The sequence below is a fragment of the Neofelis nebulosa genome, chromosome 5 (genome assembly GCF_028018385.1).
Source record: "Neofelis nebulosa isolate mNeoNeb1 chromosome 5, mNeoNeb1.pri, whole genome shotgun sequence".
Classification (NCBI taxonomy): Eukaryota; Metazoa; Chordata; class Mammalia; order Carnivora; family Felidae; genus Neofelis; species Neofelis nebulosa.
The window spans coordinates 1,755,534-1,776,490 of NC_080786.1; the positions used below are offsets into that span (position 1 = coordinate 1,755,534).

Here is a 20,957-nt window from a genome sequence, read left to right on the forward strand (position 1 = left end):
GTTTGTAACATTTTTTTCCTTAAGAAAGTCTGTAATAGTGCTGTGAGGTGGATTCAGTTTATTTTGGTTCTTTGAGGTTTGAGTCACACATTTACTTCATTACAGAAGGGAATGGTGTCCCTCTATCCTCTTTATCTGGCCCAGGTTTATACTCAGTGAGCTACTTGCCTCTGGCTCTTTCCAGGGATAATGGATTCTCCCTTCTTCCTCTCTCTTTTTCTGTTTCTCTGTTCCTTCCTCTCCCCCTCTTCCTCTCCCTCGCCCTCTCCCGCTTCCCCCCCCCCCTTCTGCCTCTCTCCTCTTCCCTCCCTCCCTCTCCCCATTCACCAACACCACCAGCATTCTTATACACGTGTGACTGGCATAGTCTCTTTTCTTCTACTTTGAGTCTTCTCATAACTGGACATTTATGGATCAGAGGCAGTGTTCCATTGTTTTTCAGCAAACACTCAGTGAGCACTTTGGTTTTGCCAGGCACCCCACTTGGTACAAGAGGTGCAGAAATGTATGCTTCTGTACTTAGAGTCTGTCAGTCTAGTGGCAGATTGCTAAAGGATGAGCCGCTAGAAGCTTGTTGTGTTATATGCGTTTAGCATTTAAAGTCCCAGGGAGGCATCACATCAGACTGGAGGTGTTGAGGAACCATAGTGGTATAATGAGAGCAGGAGAGATCCAGTGGCATCGAGATGTTGTGTTTGCAACTCAGGAGAGAGATCTGTGCTTGAGAGGAGAGTTGGAAGTCACTAGAGATGTTTCTTACTATATTCTTTCAATGTTAAACAGTACGTTCCTTAAAGCAACTGCCACTGGGTTTTTCTTCTCACCTAAGTACTGAATCCTTTGGGAACAGGGATATCACGAGTGTTGGATTTCAAGAAACTCCGAAGACCAAAGCAAGAGGTTTGCCTGATGATGGCAAACGTCCCAGCTTGGGATATAGGCTTCACTAACTTCTCTCTCGGCCGATGAAAATTAAATTCATTACCGATTCTTTGTTTTTTTCATCTTTCCCTCATATGGGCACCTCATCTTATTTAAATCTCCTAGTATGTTTTAATTGAAAACATATGTATATGTCTGTGTTATGAATTGTCTTCTTAAAAATAATGTTTCTAGGGATTGTAAAATTATTGTTTTCTAATATGCTAAGTAAGTTTTCCTCTGTTCTTTGCTTGCTCTTTCATCAGAGGATACTTCTGACAAGATGGATGGTAAGAACTTCCTTTTCTAATTCTACTAAAGATTTTTGGCCCTTGGATCCTATGTAATATCTTCATTCTCTTAATTTCTGAAAATAGACTGTTTATTTAGCAGCAATTTGATATAAAAATAGCTACGTATTTCTCTGAATTTGGGGTTAGGCATATCCATTTTGGGGTTTCCCAGTCTACTCAAGTACTAGGTTACTGTTTGTTGTAAGTAAAATCAATTATCTTACAATTTTTTGCCTTAGCTCCTAGAACTAGTCTCGATTTCTTAAGTCTTCCTCTGAAATAGAATCAGACTCATAAAAATGGAAAGGAATCCCCTAAGTCATTTGATTGAACTCTTGAGTTTCCTAGCTCTGATAGATTCATATGGTTATCTGTGAAAATAAAATGCAAGTCACAGATGCTTTCTTTTTAAGAGTGAGTTTTAACTAACATTTAACCAGAACTGAACTTTAAGTCTTGCCTTTTTAATTTCAGTATTCAAATGAATATAGTTTATCTGTAGCTGCTCGGTTCAGTGTGGTGTTTTGTATCTGTTTGGTATTTTTTTGTCTGATACTACACAACCTATTATCTGCATTTTCCCTTCGCTTCATCAGATACCATAATGTTGTGTAGGAACTTGAGCTTTTGTTAAGAACTTGTAAGAAGATACTCAATCTGTAAGTCTTAGTAGGAGATTGAGGAAAAATGGAGAACTGTGTGGTTTCCTGTTTATTCCTTCATAAACTCAAATAGATTTAACTTCCATTCCAATGAAATGGAAGATTTATTTAATCTTGGGTTGGATACATGACATGATTGTCTCTGTGCTCCTCTCTATGTTTAAAGTATTTCATAAATTTTAAAAATTACTGAATGAAATGGAAGTCCACCAAAAGATAGTTTCTGTATTTTAAAACCCTTTAGTACCACTTCTCGCACTGAAATTGTATGTCCTTAAATTATTCTCATTTTCCAGATTAAAGTCTTTTCTTGTTTGGGTCAGAAACATAAACCTGTTTGAAGAATCATCTGTGTCATGTGATGTGTTATTCTCAATGATGTTCAATCGTATTTTTTTTTTAATCTGTCTATACGCATACAGAGGTATATCTATTACTGCCCTTTAGTAGTAGTGAGTTATGATATTTTTACTTATTCATTTTTGCTACTTTTCCTTTACATCTTAGGGAATGTATATAAATGTTGAGTACATAGCTAATGGATTGATAGGTCTCTGTAATGCTTTGATGAAAATAGTGGGTTAATGAGACCTGGGTCATGCATTTGGCTCCCGTGTTTGTCAGTTTTTCTAGTTCTTTTATGGATGGCTTTTAGAAAATGCGCAGAAAGTATTCTTATTTTATAAAAATCTTCATTTCAAAGAAAGCAGTGACAGGACTGCATCTTTCTTGGGTGATTAGCTTCTATAACTTTCTTCACCATTTCAAATTTTGAGTGTGAAATGTCACAGGTAAAAGTGTTTGTTGTGGGATTTTGCCATTTTCATTTGTCTAGTTTCAACCTTTATTGTGCTGTGTGTCATTAGGTTACTTCAGATTTTGTTTTCTCTCAAACTGAATGTTTTATAAGTTAATTTAAGGCTATCAGACTAGAAGGTTTTTTTTTTTTTTCACTCTTTCACTGTAGTCTTGGGTGGGAGGTACGAGTAGGTCTTAACATCAGCATTGGCAGAATTTGTTGAAATGTTATTGTTTTATTTCTCTTATTTAGGAGCAACATCTGAAGATGGTAAGAATCATACATTTTGTTAGTAACACGAATACCTCTGCATTAATATTTTCATTAGTAGGAATTAAATATCACAAACTAAAATAGGGTAATTTGCAAAACTATATAATTTGACAGCCATGACAACTACATTTTATGTTTGGTTGTGTTAGTTACAGATGTGGATTGTTTTCTTTAGTTCTTCATCTTGAGCTTTGCTTTGTATCTTGGATCATCTCGTGCTGGGAAAACATAGTTGCTTAACATGTTTAATAATATCTGGTGTAAGGTTAATAGTTTCTTTTTTTTTTCAGCAGCATCATTAATGTTTTTCTTTAATTTTGTGTGTGTTTTTTTTTAATTTATGCTAATTCATTTATACTTTGGGGGAGCATGCTCCATTGCTTTATCATGAGGGGCTAAGTGCATTTATTTAGTCCGCTTTTAAGTGTGTCTTTGATTTAGAAACAGTGGAAAGTTGCATATATGATTTGAATTGGGGATTACAAAAACGTCGTAGACATACCACTTTAGTTTACTAAGCCAGTTTACTTTAAGAAAATAATTATTCATTGCTTTTGAATTTGTAGAAAGGAAAAAAATTCCGTGTTTCAATTTATACTGCCTGAAGGCTGTCCTCTAAACCTCTGATTTTGAAACACCTTTTTTCTCCTGAGTTTTACATGGATGACCCTGTGGTACAAAGCCAAGTATATTTAACATTTTTTTGGTCTCATATTTGCTCTGATGTATTTGAAATATTTTCATATTTTAAATTTTAAATTGGAGTACTCTATAAAATGGTTTCTGGCACTTTAGCCTTGTAATTTAGAATGATAGTATCAAAATATTTATTCTCATTTCCTTGTTATGTTGGATAAATTCTCCATTTCAAAAATAATAATTTTGTCTTTCTGTTTTGCTTCTTAGTCGGGAGAACATTGTATCCTACTTTAAACAGACTCTGTAAAAGGGTAAAAGGCCTGGACTATGGGCTTATTAAGGGCCTTGAAGAATTGAGAGAATAGGACTCACCAACTAGACTTCTGTTTTATTCCTGGTTTTTAATCACTCTCTTATCTTCTCTCACTCAGTTCTTAATTTTGTAATTTGTCCTTGCTCTTCATTTATTTTTTTCCTAACTAATATGGCCATACCAGGCTAGCTAGTACAGTGATTGCCCTACAAATTGTACCTTTTAACCTCAAAGGATTGTGAGCCCTCTTTATGATTGCATCCAGTATCGGTTCAGACTTGATAGTGGTTGAGACTGCTTACTACTAATATATTTTTTTACTAATGACACTTAGGTACTTTGAGAAACGTGATCTCCTTTGGTTCAGGAGCTCTAGAAATAGATGTTTGTGGCTTGGTTTTGTGGAGGGGAATGAGGCAGTGGTAGGGACGGGAGTGCGGCCAGGAGGTGGAGAAGGAAACATACCGAGAAAAGTGCCAGCTCTTATGTGATAGGTGTTTCCTCAAGTTGTTTCATAAATGAAATTGGTTGGGGGAAGAGAATATATCCATCTATAGTAATCTGATGTTTAGCACAGGATAAAAAACGAAATACTTGACCTGATATCTCTTCTTGCAAATCTAGAAGTGTATTTTCAGTCAAAAGAACTGTTTGGGTTGTTGGTTCTAAGAGTAGGCTTATATTTAAAACTATAGTCTGTATTTCAGAATAAACTGAGTTTCATAGAAATTGAAATTTTAGAATTGGAACTGCCAGTTAAGGAGCAAGTGGCATGCTGTGGTAAATATCTTAATTATAACTCTACTGGACTAATAATATCAAACTAAAAAAGGAGATCTTTTAGTCTGACTTTATTTTTACCCTTGAAGAAAAGTTAGCTTATGGTGCAGCACATAAAAAGGAGTATATATTTTAAAAATTTAAAGAGAAATATAACCTCTCGGTGATGGTTACATTATGACAGAATTTGATACTTGAAAAGCACACCCAATTAGAAACTTATAGTGAGATTTTTTTTTTTCTCCTCATTAGTACGTATTATTATAGAAAAACGTCTTTAATTACATACATCAATTTATTCCTCAGGCCGGGTGAGAGCAAAGCTTTCAGCAGCGCCCCTCGCGGGCATGGGAAATGCCAAGACAGATTCTCGAGGAAGAAGTCGAACCAAAATGGTGTCTCAGTCTCAGCGTACGTATTGCCTATGCGTCCTCCCGGATGTGTGATACTTGAGGAGAAGCGTGTTGCTTGCGTATGACTGACTGTCCTAGGCGCTTGAGCAGTGGGTAAAGACAAAGCTGACTTCCAGACACAAGCCGCATACTGAGTTCTCGTTCTGTACTTTAGGTTCGTCATCACCTGACAAAAATGAAGGTATTTTTTTTTTTCAATGTTTTGGATCAGTTGTTGTGCATGTTCTGGAATTTTTTTGAGTGGGTGTCGTCTTGTCTTTGGTGTGTTCCTAGGGCTGCATCATTGGTATCTGCCACTTAGAAAGAAAATACTTCATCTGCTGTACAAACTTTTGCATGGAGATATTTTAAATAGCACAGAACTCTTAGCCTTAAGGTTTTCACGGTCTACTCAAACTTGCAAATGTAGAAAATTGTGCTTTTTAGAGGCAAAATAATCGCCATGTGTTAGCATCTAATCTGGTTGCATCTAGCTAATGCTATTCGAGGACAGATAAGCGTTGTCTTCAAACTCTGTCCAAAATCTTTCAGAATACAGTTAGCATCTGGGACAGGTATATACTGATTTATAGCGAGGAAACATAAATTGAAATGTCCAGTTCTATTATGCTCCTTGTTAAATTTAAGATTTATATTTACTATTTCGTTGGAAGCAGAGTTCCTCATAAGTACAATTATTAAAAAGCACAATTTTGAGGTCTAGGTAAAATGAATGATTCATTTCTACATGTTCCTGAACACATTTATGGCATTATTAATTTAAAAGAGTTTCTTCCTATTCTTTCTTTATCAAGAGATTTTCATTAGCCCTTGGCTCTAAAAACAGAGATTTTTTTCCTAGGGAAATAATTTGGGGGTTATTCTACATACTTGGCCATTTCAAAAAGAAATATCTTTATCTTTCACGGTGGTTTAGGCAATTTATAAAGATACAGATGCTCTGTCTGCTTTCTTATTTGATTCCCGAATCCTGGAATCCAGGAAAAGAGTTAGGCTTGGAGGGAGCCAGGCGGTGATGACTCAGGTCCTGCCAGCGGGTTCTCCTTTCCTCCTCTTTCCGAAGTCAAAAAATCCAGGCAGAAAAATGATGGAACGTTCAACAAGAGTCCTAAAAATAAGGAAATGCTTGGTAAAATTGGTTTGCAATTTGAGGATTATTTATAAATAGGAAAAATGGCAAATGTCCTCTGGGTAAAGGCTCTTCTCCCAACCAAATTAGGAATAAATCATCCACAATCTTCCCTGATATTCCGTATTTTTATTTTTATTTTTTTCTGGATTTTAAGAGTAACTTTTTTTTTTTTTTTTTTTAAGTTTTTGTTTGTTTGTTTTGAGAGACAGAAACAGCACTAGTCGGGGAGGGGCAGAGAGAAAGGGAAAGGGAAAATCCCAAGCAGGCTCCAAGTTGCCAGCACAGAGCCCGATTGCAGGGCTTGAACGCACCAAGTCGTGAGATCATGACCTGAGCCAAAACCAGGAGTCGGATGCTTAACAGACTGAGCCAGCCAGGAGCCCTGAGTGATCTCTTAAGTAACTCAGTCTTTAGCAGTTGCAGCATAGCAGCTTAGAGCCTTTCTCCTCCAAGTGCAGTATCAGCATCACCTGGGAGCTCGTTAGAGATGCACAGTTTCATGCCACCACACATCTCCTGAATTCAGGCGCTTTTTAACACAATCGCCAAGTGAGCGTGTTATAGTAAAGTGTGAGAAGTATCCGATTCAGATCATGGATTCTGGGGCCATACTGCCCACATTTGAATCATGGCTCTTCCAGTTCATTTAAAGTTGCTGTGTTTCTGGATTTTTACCTATATATATATTTTTTTAACGTTTATTTATTTTTGAGACAGAGAGAGACAGAGCATGAACGGGGGAGGGTCAGAGAGAGAGGGAGACACAGAATCTGAAACAGGCTCCAGGCTCTGAGTGGTCAGCACAGAGCCCGACGCGGGGCTCGAACCCACGAACCGCGAGATCATGACCTGAGCCGAAGTCGGACGCTTAACCGACTGAGCCACCCAGGCGCCCCTGTATTTTCACCTATAAAATGAAGAAGATAATCTCAGAGGATTGCAGTAATTCAGTGTTGTAGTACATTTAATATCTTGAAGACCGTACCTGGGCCCAGAATAAGCATTATATATTTCAGCTGATAAAATTGTCCTCCTTGCCACTCTTAACCATATTAACTATAACTGAAATCTAAACTCCTGTTGTGTACTTTTGTACCTTTTATTTTTATGACCTTCAGGAAACAAATAAATAATGATAGTTGGGAAATTTAAAGCATAAAGAAGAATAAAGATAGCAAACCAAAACTGTCTATATCTAGGATCTTAAGGATAAAATTTAATTTGATGTGAGCTGTTTTACTTAGTTCTTTTCTAAAGGAATAGCAAGATGGAGCTTGTGGCAAAGGTTCAAAGGGCTTTGTGTATGGTTTTCTAATATATTAAGGACCTCCCTTTTAGGTATTTTGTAATTACTGATCACGTCAGGAGGATATAGAATAACTATTTTACATTTGGTTTTTCACTTTGAAACCCAATCTACAATACTTAGAATCCTTTACGGAAGTATGAGAACATAATGACAGGCTTTTTAGACCTGGTAGGATTTTAAGATCAGAAGACTTGCTCCCTATAAAATCACTTGGGTTTTAAATCACATTGGAGACGTTTTTGTTTGCTTGCTTCCTTATTTATTCGAGTGACTGTATATTCCATTCTAGATCTTTTTGCAAAAAGAAATTGTGGCCCCGTATGATTTGACGCAAGTTTCTTTACAACATACTTGCACAGAAATATCACTGTGACCTCCGTCTTCACTTTGTTGTGAAGTAATTCATTAGAGTTTGCGTGGTCTTTCCATGGTTGTAGATTAGCATTTAGGGAAAAAATCATGGGTCAAAGCAGGTGTGTTCTGATGACTGATCAAAATAAATAAAAGCAGACCCATTGGAGAGATTTCCAGGTTTCTAGTTACACGTAAGGATGGTGTCTTGTGTCCTTGTCGGTAGTGACTGGTTGTGTACAAACGGCTGTGCAGCCTGTCGGAACCTTGGTCTCCTCACCCCAAGCCCCTGCCGTTTGTTTTTGGGGTTTTCTCCTGTGCATCTGAAGGAAAAAAAATGTAGCTTTTTCATGTATGCTGTCTTCAGCTCTAAGATGTTGTAGTTCTTCTTTACCTGTAGTTTCAAATTAAATGTTTAAATAATAAAAAGTTAAACATTTAATTATTGAGATTATAGGCCATTAGTAGAAGGAAAGCTGAAGAATTTACATTTATTTTTGCACTTCATTTCATCTGCTCTGTACATGAGTGTCTGATTTCAGCTGTAAAAGCTACTCAATGTACTGCTTTTGTTACAGACGTCTATGGTTTAGGGAGTTTTCTTTTGAAGTTTGCTTTTTTTGCTTCAGGGCTTTTTTATTTTATAAGAACTGACTAAAGCTTTATTTTCATCTGCCATTCATTTTAAATCTGCTCCTTCCCTCTTCATGGATTATAATCCTTACCCTAATTCTGCCTTTACACTTGTTCAGGATCACAATCTGCTAATACCATTGGTGGTAAGAATCTATAGACTTTTTGTGTGCATCTGTTGTTTGATCACCTGTTTTCATTATCGAGATTGGGTTCTATTCAGCAGAAATTCTCAACATCATATTCCATCGTGGTGCAACCACATTGGGGCAAAAATTGCCAGTTATCTTTGGCCTGTCTTTATCACTAAAACCTTGAGTTGTTGAAAATATCCAAGTGGATCCCGCAGGTTTTGACACTCAAAAGCAAAGGAGCTTTAGTAATGCCTTGAAAATACCTTGTAAAAAGTTCTAAAATGGTAGTTTGAAAATTTTAGGTAGCGTGAGAAAAATTAGATACCCACTGTCAGGTTTTGCAAATTAGAGTATTTTCCAGTAGCATGCCGCTCCCAGGTACACCATGCCCTTTTTCATCAACTCAGTGGTTTTGTGAGAAGAAGCAATTAGCCTTGGTAGTTCTTGGCTGGGAAATGAGCCTTGGTGTTATCTCCTAAGTATAAATAACTCCAAAACGAGTCCTAGGCATTGGAATTATCACACTGTTGCTTGAGGTTTGGATTTAGTGGAGAAGAGAGGCTAAGGATGAAAGCAAAATAAACATTGCTGATTTTATTTTCTAGGAGAGGGTATAAATGAATTTAAATAGAGGGTGAGCTTGCATGATTTTGATAAATGCAGTTAATCCAGAACCGGTGGAGTGATTACTGTACTTCAGTCCTGCATGTTTCCTCTCTGCTGAATAGACCCACACATTTCAAGAAATTCTCCGGTCTCCTACCAACACCTTCACCCCTTAAAATTTATATCAGTTTTAACAGAATATCATATTGTATGTGTTCATTCAGCTCATTATTTATACTTTTTATATCGTTGCAAGTGTTCCCATAAAATACTCCATTGGCTTATCTTGCATTGTGAGTTTGTGGCATGTTGGGTGTTTGGATGTTTTGGTGTGTATGTTTAGTTTAGATACTGCATGGAGAAAATAGGTGCCTTGTGGGTATCCTTAAGGTTATAACTGAAAAAAACCTACTTTGAAGATTCTTCACCTGAAACACCAAGAGATAATTCAAACGAGCCATCGTTTTAAAGTAGAGTTGAATAATTTCCCTGTAATAACTTAGAATTACTTCTATTCAAATAAATTGTTAATTTCATTGGAAACACTGCTTTTATACAGTATTGCTATAACCAATGGAAGATAATTTAAAATTTGTGTGCTGATAAAGTTTGTGAATTAAGCATGAATTTAAATCGTATTCAGCAAGACCATGCCAAGAAAGCTACAGTGAAGGTCACAGATCAGCAGCCCGTGGACAATATCCAGCCTGCCTCCATTCATGTATTATTTGGTCTACACACCATGATAAAAATGAGGAACTTTGAGAGTTTTCATTTTTTTTACAAAACCCTAAAACCTGGCTAGTCTTGCCTCAAGACACAGCTGGCTGGAGCTGAAAAGTCACCGTTCCCTGCCTCACACTCAGTGCTCCTCCCTCATAAACATCTCCTGCTTGACCACATTGGCACTTGAGTCTTTGGGTTTTGCTCTCTGGAAATGAAATAAGATTATCAAGGTGAGCAGTGACCGCCCCGTTGGTGAAGAGAAGCGATGCCCAACAAAGGGGAAAAGTTGCTTTCATTTATTTAAGTGCAAGTTCACCTTTTTTATAACGCTGCCATTCAGAATGTAGAGTTAAATTACGTCTTAGAGTTGACCTAGTTTGTTTTCCCATTCAGTGCAGACGTAAAATGTTTTGATTGACAAGGAGCCCATCTCTTAATCCTCGCCCCAGTCTCTGAGATTTTGTCCGGCTCCCTCTCTCTTTCCCCCGGCCCACGTGTCCTCTGCCTTCCAAGACTGAGAATCACTGGTTGGGAAAGGGTCAGACTTCTCCGACATTTGCTGTTAGTTCTCTTTTACTGTCAGTACTTCTGCGTCTCCACCCTGGATGTGGCCGCCCAAGATCCCCTTGCGGTGTGAAGGCAAAAAGCAAGTTTCTTTTTCAGCCGGCCCAATTTTGTAAACCTTTAAAATTTAATTTTGTGAAAATTAAAAGTATACATAGTAACAAAATAATTTTGTCATACCCATTCAGAAGCATCTCAGGAAGGCCAGCTGTTTCACAGGAAGCAAATGTTTATTATATCCTTAACAAAAAGATAGAAATAACGTAATGACTAATTTCGTTCCTTATAAATATATAGTTTTAACATATAGCCTCAGCCACATGAAATGTATTGTCAGATAAGTTATTTTTTTTTTTGGAAATCCTTTATACTATTTGTGTTGTGAAACAAACATACTATTGTTAGTGTTGCCCTTATTAAAAACATAACATCTTATACCCCCCAAAACTGAAAATATATTTTATATGATTCACTCTTCAGTCCTAGTATATACAGCATACCTTTTTTTCCAGGTTATGATTCTATGCACATGTCTTCCTCAGTCCATTTCCTTTGAACTTAGAACTTGCCATACTGTCCCAGTCTCCTCAGGTGTATTTCTTGAATTTTTATCCTTTCAACAAGTTCTCTTCGAATTCACGTCGTAACACTTGCACGTGTGTTTGGTGTTCAGCTGGCAGCCGGTCCGGGTCTCCGGGAAGAGTTCTGAGCACAACAGCCCTCTCCACTGTGAGCTCTGGTGTTCAGAGAGTCTTGGTCAATTCCGCCTCGGCGCCAAAGAGAAGCAAGATCCCACGGAGCCAGGGGTGTAGCAGAGAGGCTAGTCCGTCTAGGCTGTCCGTGGGTAAGGTCTTCTTTGTGAGACTTGGGACCTCTTCGTTTGTATTCCAGGCTTGGGTAACAGTGAAGACTTCAGCTGGGTGCTTAGAAGCTAGAAGAAAACAACTGAGAGTTCAGGGAGAATTTAAATACAGGTTGTAAATTGAATTAGGTATTTTACCTTGAAAGTATAATTTTAAAGTCTATTTTAAAGCTTTTTATTTGCAGCCTACTTATGTTTGCAAAATACTATTTTACCCTTCTAATCTCATACAAACTGGAGGACTGTATTCAAATTTACCTGTATCGTATTCCTGGTAATACCTTAGCAAGAGTAGTTTCTTCTCAGCCTTAGTACAACTTAACCTATTAATCAGTTTTTGAGAAAGAAAACTAAAATTAACATATCAAAAATGCAAATTCTGTCTTTTGTTTCCTCCCTTTCTCTGCGGCTGTTTCTTTGTACCAGCCCGAAGCAGTCGTATTCCTCGACCAAGTGTGAGTCAAGGGTGCAGCCGGGAAGCCAGTCGGGAGAGCAGCCGGGACACAAGTCCTGTTCGTTCTTTTCAGCCCCTCGGTAGGTACCTGCGCAGGTGTCGGGTGCGTTTCTTTGCCCTGTTATCGCCATCAGATAACTTCCGTGTACTTAGGGCTTAGCTTTCTTCGACTGTGTCTTTCTTTGCCTCTCTTTTCTGCCCTGACAGAAGAAAGAGTCGTAAGGAAATTATAGGTTTGGCAATTCCTTTGACATTTACTTGTTGAAATGAGTAGGCTAGACCTTGTATAAACAGATTGTCTTCGTAATCAAGTAAATAGCACATAGATTTGGACTACAGGATGTGGAGTTCAAGATTTATCTTAAGAAATAAACCTATAAAGTTTAAAGATAATAGCTAAATATTTACTCTCATGTGAAGTATGGACCATTTCATTTGATAAGATAAATGCTATTGGTTTTTTCAGCAGAAATACTAACATTTCACCTTAGATATTTACCGGAAAGAGTGCTGCAAAATACCATATGAACTACTTACTAAAATGGTTAGTATATAAAATAGTAATTATACAGGTTAATAGTTGTTCCGCATATATTAGCTTGTGTTGTGTCACTGCTGTAAAACCTCTGTGTTCCTGATTATAGAGATTATACTATGTCCTTCCCTATAATAGTATATTTACCTCAGCTATAAAAATAGTAAATGATTTTTTAAACTTAACAATTTTTGAGAATAATCAGAGAGGCAGAATTTTTTACATTGAAATGTTTTAGAATTTCTGCATGGTCTTTCAGCTTTTTAACTAGTACTTTGTTTATATATACATACCTAAAGCCTTTTCAGATTTTTTCTTTTAATTCCACAAAACAGAGATTACTGTAATACTTAGAGATTTGCTCTTCAGATTTTGTGACTTTTAAGTACAACATAGTTCTGCACATGGTGCAGTTCTGCCAAGTGGAATTATTATTTCCTTCAATAGACATGTTAGTGTAGAACATCCAGAGGTTAAATTCTTGTTCTCTGGGCCATTTGGTTCAAATAAGTCACTGGACTGTCGTGTACCGACCTAGAAAACCCTGTTGCGCTGGGGACACAGATAGGGACATCCTCGGCCTTTGATGCGTGCGTTCTAGTTCCGGGTGAAGAGTTCCCTTCCAGTGCTTTGCCAGGGATGTTTTTAACTCATATGCAAGAGTCATATACAGTATTTTTAGTTCATATGCAGACTATGTATGTGCATATGCACACGTGCCTGCGTATAGATGTACATGGTATATGTTCGTGTGTATATGTTTAAAAATGAAATAAATGCTACGTTTGTATAAAGTAAGCATGCCATCTTGAAGAGTTGAAGAAAGTGAGTGGGCATGTGATGGTTTAAGAGCCTGTGCTCTAGGGTCAGACGGCCTGGGCTCTGTAACTTCTGTACCTGAGTTTCCCCATCTGTAAAAGTAGGACATGAATAGCATGCACTTGTTAGGATTGTTTTGAAGAAGCTATAAACGAGAGAACATAGACAACAGTGCTTGGCACACAGTAAGCACTTGGTCATCTGACCAAGCTCTGACTGCTTGCCTCGAAGTAGTTTCCTTGTACTTCTGTACAAAGAGATCTTAGATGTTTTTAATGGGGTAACACCTGTATTTGCATAATGCCGTACTGCAGAATTATTAGAAAGCATGAGATATCAAGAAGAAAACAAAATCTGTTTCTGTACCTTTTAAACCTGTGCAGTAGTCAGACATGAGAGGAAATTTATAACCAACCATGAATCACTTAAAAAATAAGCCTTGCTACTAGGTCTTTTTAAAGAGAAATGGTAGCTAGCCATTAATTTTCTAGATTCATCTCAAAGCCTCCATTTGACAAGTTAAATCACTTAAATTTCTATTATTACAGGAAGCTGTTTTCCTGATTCTAATGAAACATTCTATTTGGGTTAAAGAAGATTAGATCTTTTAATCCTGTAGTTTTAGGAGAATTGATGTTTGTAGCCCTTTTATTTATATCTGGATGCTGCTTCGTAAAGGTAGCAGATCCGCCCTCTTATAAGACAGGTGAGGAGTAGCCGCCTCGGAGATCAGGTTACCCTTCCCATCCCCGGTGTCGGTGGCGTCTGCCTGCATTCTGCCGTCCTTACTGGCTTTACCCGGTGAATCTCTTTTTTCACCTCCGACTTGAATGTCGCCGTTCAGCAAGTGAGCCCCGTAGTTCGCTATGCATTCAGCTGGGGCACAGAACCGGTGTAAGGGCTCTAAAGCATCAGAAATAAATCAGAGCTGAGCAAAGCTGAACTTCTCTGGAACTTGTACCCTAGTTGCAGTTTACTTCTGGAGCCAAGTTTCAAAAAATAGGCTTATGTTCCTACAAGAATGTGAGTGGCGCGACTCACCTCTTACCTTCAGCCACCATTGATACCATAAAATTTTTCACAAATTTTCATCCATTGGGCATGTTCATATTGACTCAACGGTCACCATTTTAAAAATTGTTTCAGGTAGAATTAAAACTATGTATTATGTTTTATTAACAACAGCAGTCACCTCTTAGAGTCTGATTAAACATTTTGAGCAGCATTCTGTTTAATCCTTTGTCTCAATCCTTTTGATCATTTTTGCATTCATTAAGGTCCAGTGGCAAAGAAAAGAGTGATTCATGTAATAAAGTGTTTTGGGGGCACCTGGGTGGCTCAGTTGGTTAAGCATCCGACTCTTGATTTCGGTTCAGGTCATGATCTCACAGTTTGTCAGTTTAGTCCCCACGTTGGGGACTAATCCCACTGCTTGGGATTCTCCCTCTCTCCCTTTCTCTCTGCCCCTTCCCTGCTCACTTTCTCTCTCTCAAAATAGTAAATAAACTTTTTGTAAAAAAGTATTTTAACTGCTCTAATTAATATATCTGAAGAGGGGCACCTGGGTGGCTCAGTTGGTTAAGCGTCCGACTTCGGCTCAGGTCATGATCTCTCAGTTCAAGGGTTCAAGCCCCGCATCGGGCTCTGTGCTGACAGCTCAGAGCCTAGAGCCTAGAGCCTAGAGCCTGGAGCCTGCTTCGGATTCTCTGTCTCCCACTCTCTGCCCCTCCCTCACTCACACTCTGTCTCTCTTTCTCAAAAATAAATAAACATTAAAAAAATTTTTGAATAAAATATATATATATATATATATATATATATATATATATATCTGAAGAAGAGTAACTTTCTAACTATGAGTAATCTATTTCATTAAATATTAAAATGAATCTTTAATATTTATGTAGGAAGAAGATGGACTTTATGGTGTTGTGAAAATCGGGGTTTTAATGTATGAAACTTAAAATATGCTAAAATTAGACGTAGAGAAACATGACATAAATATAGGGAGACCTTTTGTAGGTCTTTTGATTGTATTATTGATATCCTTTTTTTACATTCACATGTCTTTGATATTTAAATCTTTTACCGAATGCAGAACTTGTATTCTGTGAACCGTTATGGAAAATGTTTGATTAACGTAAGTGAGGTATGTTATCTTTTGAACGATGTGAAGACGGCACATGTACCATTCGAGAGCAAAGGCCTTGAAAGAGTACAGATACCGAGGTGTATCACTTACTCGTAGTGTGGCTTTGGTCACGTTAATTAGCGTCCCTGTCTGCTTCAATTTGCCCATCTATGACATGGAACAGTAATACCTGCCTCGTTGGGTTCGGGACTAAAGGATTTAGGTGTATTATTGGTTACTAGTTACCATGGTGGTTTTTTTTTTTTTTAAACTATGGTGTTCATTTTTTTGTCTCATGCTTGTACTTTCGACATTTCCTTCCATTTGAATACTTGCTTTTTTTTTTTTGTCTCCTGTGGGCTTGTGTCTGTCCCCTTAGGTGTAAGATCTTCTGTGTGTCGAGGATAATGTTACGGTCCTGATGTTCAGTTGCCTTGCTTGGCAGTATTCTGATCCTTACCTATTACTAGTAATACCAGTGTTGACTAAGTCTCCTTGCCTGACTATAGTGCTGCCACTATTCCTTGTTTCTGTGGTAATAGATGAGGTTTGTATGGTCCTGTTATTCCAGCCTCCAGACACCATTCCAGATCTACTGGTGCCCTCTACGCCCCCGATGTGTATGGGGCCTCAGGTGAAGGATGAGTACATTTTCACTATCATCTGTGCATTCATCTCAGATTTTTGTCCTTTTCAGTTTCCATTGAATGGTATATTCGTGTTTTTAAATCACTTTGTTTTTGTTTAAATTTGATTTGTCAGATAATAAATCATCTGTGTGTTTTTTTTTAATTTTCCCCCAAGTAACTTTTCCCCCTCCCACAACCTTATTTGAGCATTTTTCTCACTGACAGATAGCCTTTTTGTGTGTATGTAATCTAAGTTATGTCATTTTTAAATATGGAATTGTTTTCTGTTCTCAATTATGTACTTCATCTTTTTACATGTTTTGGAAAAAAAAAAAACCAAAATGGTGGATGAAGTGTTTTAATTGTAAATGATGGTGTAGAAAGTAGTTGAGGGGGAGAATCCATCTCTGGTTTGTCTTTACATACCTCAGAGTGTTGGGCACACACTAGGTGCTTAACAGATGTCGAAGGGCATATCTTAGTTGTAGAATGAAACCCTCTCCTGACGGAGAAGAGACAACAATTGGCGGGTTTTCCCTGTAGACTGGTGTAGCTTCACTGAGTTCCCTCATCTTCATTGGTTTGAGGTTTGACGTGTGTTCTAGACTCCTCCATGGCTCACCTGCATGGCTGAGATTTGCCTGGCTGATAGAGCTGGATTAATGGCCAGGGCTGTAGATTCACAAGCCCTTAGTTAGCCACCCATGCTTTCTTCTATTTTCTGGTCATAAATGTATCATAGCTACTGTTCTTTAAATTTATTTTCCATACACTGTCAGTAATTTAATTGCCTTTACCATTTTATTTGACCAAAGACCAAATGTACCCAGAAAATACAGAATTGCTTTTAAAATGCTTTGCCCCATTGGTTTTTTTTTGTTTTGTTTTGTTTTTTTCCCTCCCCTCCCCTTAAGGATCTTGAAGTTTCCAATGTGACGCTGTTACATTTATGACTCTCTCAAAGCTCTTTTCCTCCTTCTGATGAATTAGGTCCAGGGTATGGGATGAGCCAATCGAGCCGACTGTCGTCTTCTGTCAGTGCCATGCGAGTCCTGAACACAGGCTCTGACGTGGAGGAGGCCGTAGCAGATGCCTTGGTACTCTTCTCCATTTCCTTTTCATTAGAGATATTCCAATTACGAAACTCACGTGTGGGTAAGCCGGTCCCCCAATGTGGGGAAGGTCACGGGGAAAAGCTAGTGGATTCAATCTAGGAAGATCAAACGTGGGCCATGGAAAAAGCAGAGTTGTGTCATCAGTTCTTGGTCCCTGTTACTCGGTCAGAATTTGAAGCGAGGGCCAGAAGTAGTTGATGGGGTGTCAGGAATATAATGTGAATATTGATGTTGTTAACATGAGGATGTGTTTGGGGCACTGTCGTCCACGAAGAGTAAGGGCAGATTTAGTACATAAATGGGTGCACTGCAGCCATACGTTTCAAGGCTTGCTTCACGTTTGGAGTATTTAGGCATTGTTTTAGTTCGGGGTAGGATTTTATTTAGTCTTACTTGCTTGTATTTTTCTGAGCTGAGAGAAGCACGACTTCAAGACAAATTATAATTAAGATACCCTCCTGGTTTGTTATGCCTGACATGTTAAGGAGTGAGATTTAAAAACATCATCTACAGATCCATGATAGTTTGTCAGAAGAGTGCTGTCCATATATCACCGTTGTTTTTCTCACTTAAAATTATGAAGGGAGTATCATTTGAAACAGTGAATACAGTTGGTTTCTGCCAATCTCCCACATCAATTCGGTCTGCACTTCCTCTTTCAAATTATATTAATCCCATCTATATTTAAGAAGCATTTACTCAGTTACTTATCATAACTTATAAAAGTCCTCATCTTTGCTCTGAAATAAAAAAAAAAAATACGTCGTGCCTTTTAAAACTGTGTATCACATCTTAACCAGTGTTGCTATAATACAATTTATGCCACATGTATTTGGAAAAAACTTTTAAAAAAATATCTGCCGATCATAGCTGTAGTACAGGAAATGTAATCACATGTGTAGTTCTGCGCTAACAGTCTTTAAGTGCGGAATTTTCCCCTTTACCTCCGTTATTTAATTTTTTATAAATAATACAACTAGGTAGGAACTTTGTTCTCTTGGGCATGGGATATATTGATCACATCTTGTTCTGACGATCAGTCAAGTGCTTTAAATTTACTATTCCTAATCAACGTATTCCTTAAATCATGTTTTCTAGTTTCTTTTTAGATGGAAGTTGTACCAGTTAAATTGTGCTCACATAAGTTTTATGAATTGAATGGGTTATTTTTGAACTATTACTTCTAACACTAAGGTGTGTTTGGATTATATAAGGGGTATTTAGCCACCAGGGCTAAAAGCTAAATCCCAATAATCCCCTTCGGTCTACTTCCATTATTTGCATAGTTTAGATATTCCAGTTGTAACTATCAATTTCTAGAAAAAAAACTTGATTAAGCCTAATTTGGACCTGGGGAAAATCATAGAAACAAAGTTAACTTTGGAAATGACAAAAGGATCCAATTAGAAAGAAAATGTTAGTTTCTTTAGGAAACTGGTTATGGGAATATTCTCGTAGCTTAGGACTAAAGGATATTGCCAAGGTTGAAGATCTACTCTGCTACTAAGCAGTTTTTATGTATCTGTATACAAACAAAACTTACTGTTTCTGATTATGGGCATTGTTTATGCCTGCTTCATTGTGCTGTTTAGCAAAATGTTCTTCATTATTTTCAATTTTTCTCTTTAAAAATTTACTGCGCTCAGCTCTTAGGAGACATACGGACTAAGGTATAGACATTGCTGTTTTCTGACATCTTATGATACCATAACTTTTTTCCTTTGCTTCATCAGTTTAACAGATGATAGTCTTCTATAAAATAAATATTCAAGTGGAAGTAATAAGATCCTTTAATACACCCACTTTTCTGTATATATGCTTATTAATAGGGAGATACTTCTTGGATAGAATGTCCTGTGGGGGTTCTTGTCCTTTAAGCTTGACTGCTCCATACAGATGAGGTGATACCATTGACACTTATGTCTGTAACAAGACTGATCCTGGAGCCCAGCACAGGACATAGCACATTATCACATTCTAAATTAACTTGGTGTCTCTAAATCAGTAAGAGGCATTTAGTGATGGAAATGTCTTTATAAAACTGTTTTGAATTAAATTCAAGTTTGTTTTTTTAAGATTTTAGACTTTGGAGAATTTACAGCCATCTGGAACTGTTTTAAATTCTTGTGCTTATTAACATGTTTCTAGAAATGTCTTCACTGTTCATTAGCCTAAATTCAAATACCAGATTATATAAAGATGTATCTCCAATTCTTCCAAGGAAATCTCAAATAAACTATTTGCTCATTTCATTTTTAGTATGCAAGGCATAATTAGTTACATATATTAAACGGTAAGCTTCAGATGTAAAGAAAGCGAATCTAAGTGGACTTTCTTGCATTTATTGAAATAGACGGTATAGACACGTTGGGGAAAACATGGAGGGCCCTCAAGGAGCTTGCCTCCTAAAAATAATAGTAAGCAAAATAGGTTCTCATCATTCTCATGATGTCTGTATTTTACTTCTCTAGGAGACTTGAGGGTTGGGTACAAGGGAAGAAAGAGTGACAAGAGAAGCAGTAGCTGAAGTAAAAGGGAGACTAGAGAAAAGAGAAGATACACAGGCAAAAGTAGAAGTTCATATAAGAAAACGTGTTTTTCTGACCCATTCTCATCCTTTAAAAAAGTAATATTCAAAAAAAATAAAGTAATGTTCTCTTCTTACCAACTCAAATTCCCAGTAATTTCTCTTCATCTAAAATATATACTAGTCGTTCTTTGGTTTCCGTGAAAAGGAAAAACCCACAAGTTGAGCACTTCTCACTTTACATACATGAACTTTCGTGTAGCCTTATTCTGTTTCCACTATATCCCATCATTAAAAACTATCTCATTGTCTACTAACTTCTAAAACCTGTTTTCTGAAGCACAACTAAATATTGAAAATAAAACCAGTTATCGATGGATACAACATTGATAATAATTTTATTATTACAGTGCTTAGACGCATGCTTGGTACTGATTTAAAAAAAAAAAAACAAAAAAACAGTCCTTTTGTGGTCAGTAGAAATTGTGAAATACCAGTACATTCTTTTGGCTACTGCTAATGAGAGTCTTTATGTGTAACAGAAAAAGCCTGCTCGAAGAAGATACGAATCCTACGGAATGCATTCAGATGATGACGCCAACAGCGATGCATCGAGTGCTTGTTCAGAACGCTCGTATAGCTCTCGAAATGGCAGTATTCCTACCTACATGAGGCAGACGGAAGATGTGGCCGAGGTCCTCAATAGATGTGCCAGTTCCAACTGGTCAGAAAGGAAAGAAGGCCTCCTGGGGCTACAAAACTTGCTAAAAAATCAGAGAACGCTAAGGTGAGTTTATTATCTTAAAATAATTGTCCTGTCAGGTTCGCACTTTCAACTTTGTTCCCAGGACACTTTCAAGATATTCGTATGGGAACAGACTTGTTTTAAATTCAGAAGGTGATACCAAAATATTTTCCCAGTCTCCAAGGCCATCTGTATTATCTAAACTAGAAATTTTTATTTATTTATTTTTTATTTTTTATTTTTTTAACGTTTTTTTTTTGTGTTTTTTTTTTTTTTTGGGACAGAGAGAGACAGAGCATGAACGGGGGAGGGGCAGAGAGGGAGACACAGAATCGGAAGCAGGCTCCAGGCTCCGAGCCATCAGCCCAGAGCCCGACGCGGGGCTCGAACTCACGGACCGCGAGATCGTGACCTGGCTGAAGTCGGACGCTCAACCGACTGCGCCACCCAGGCGCCCCTAGAAATTTTTATTTAAAAGGAAACTTTGTATTCACAAATACAAGTTAATGAAAAAAGTTATTTTTAAAATTAAAAATAATAAAGTGTACATAAAATTAAAACTGGTTTATTTAAAAAAAAAAAGTTGACCAGT

At 37.5% G+C, this 20,957-nt stretch overlaps 1 protein-coding gene across 50 annotated transcripts in view; it reads left to right on the forward strand.

The window, feature by feature from the left end:
• CLASP2 (cytoplasmic linker associated protein 2) overlaps positions 1-20,957 on the forward strand; it is a 183,918-nt gene that overhangs the window by 105,836 nt on the left and 57,125 nt on the right. For 8 of the 50 annotated variants that reach the window (XM_058729221.1, XM_058729222.1, XM_058729227.1 and 5 more), the window contains 11 exons: positions 1,188-1,211; positions 2,928-2,945; positions 4,987-5,091; positions 5,248-5,274; positions 8,638-8,664; positions 11,222-11,392; positions 11,837-11,944; positions 15,921-15,983; positions 16,969-17,075; positions 18,740-18,763; positions 20,163-20,407. In XM_058729221.1, coding sequence (XP_058585204.1) covers positions 1,188-1,211; positions 2,928-2,945; positions 4,987-5,091; positions 5,248-5,274; positions 8,638-8,664; positions 11,222-11,392; positions 11,837-11,944; positions 15,921-15,983; positions 16,969-17,075; positions 18,740-18,763; positions 20,163-20,407 — 919 coding nt within the window. The remainder of the gene's footprint in view (positions 1-1,187; positions 1,212-2,927; positions 2,946-4,986; positions 5,092-5,247; positions 5,275-8,637; positions 8,665-11,221; positions 11,393-11,836; positions 11,945-15,920; positions 15,984-16,968; positions 17,076-18,739; positions 18,764-20,162; positions 20,408-20,957) is intronic. The other 42 variants (XM_058729239.1, XM_058729240.1, XM_058729246.1 and 39 more) reach the window with 14 other exon arrangements.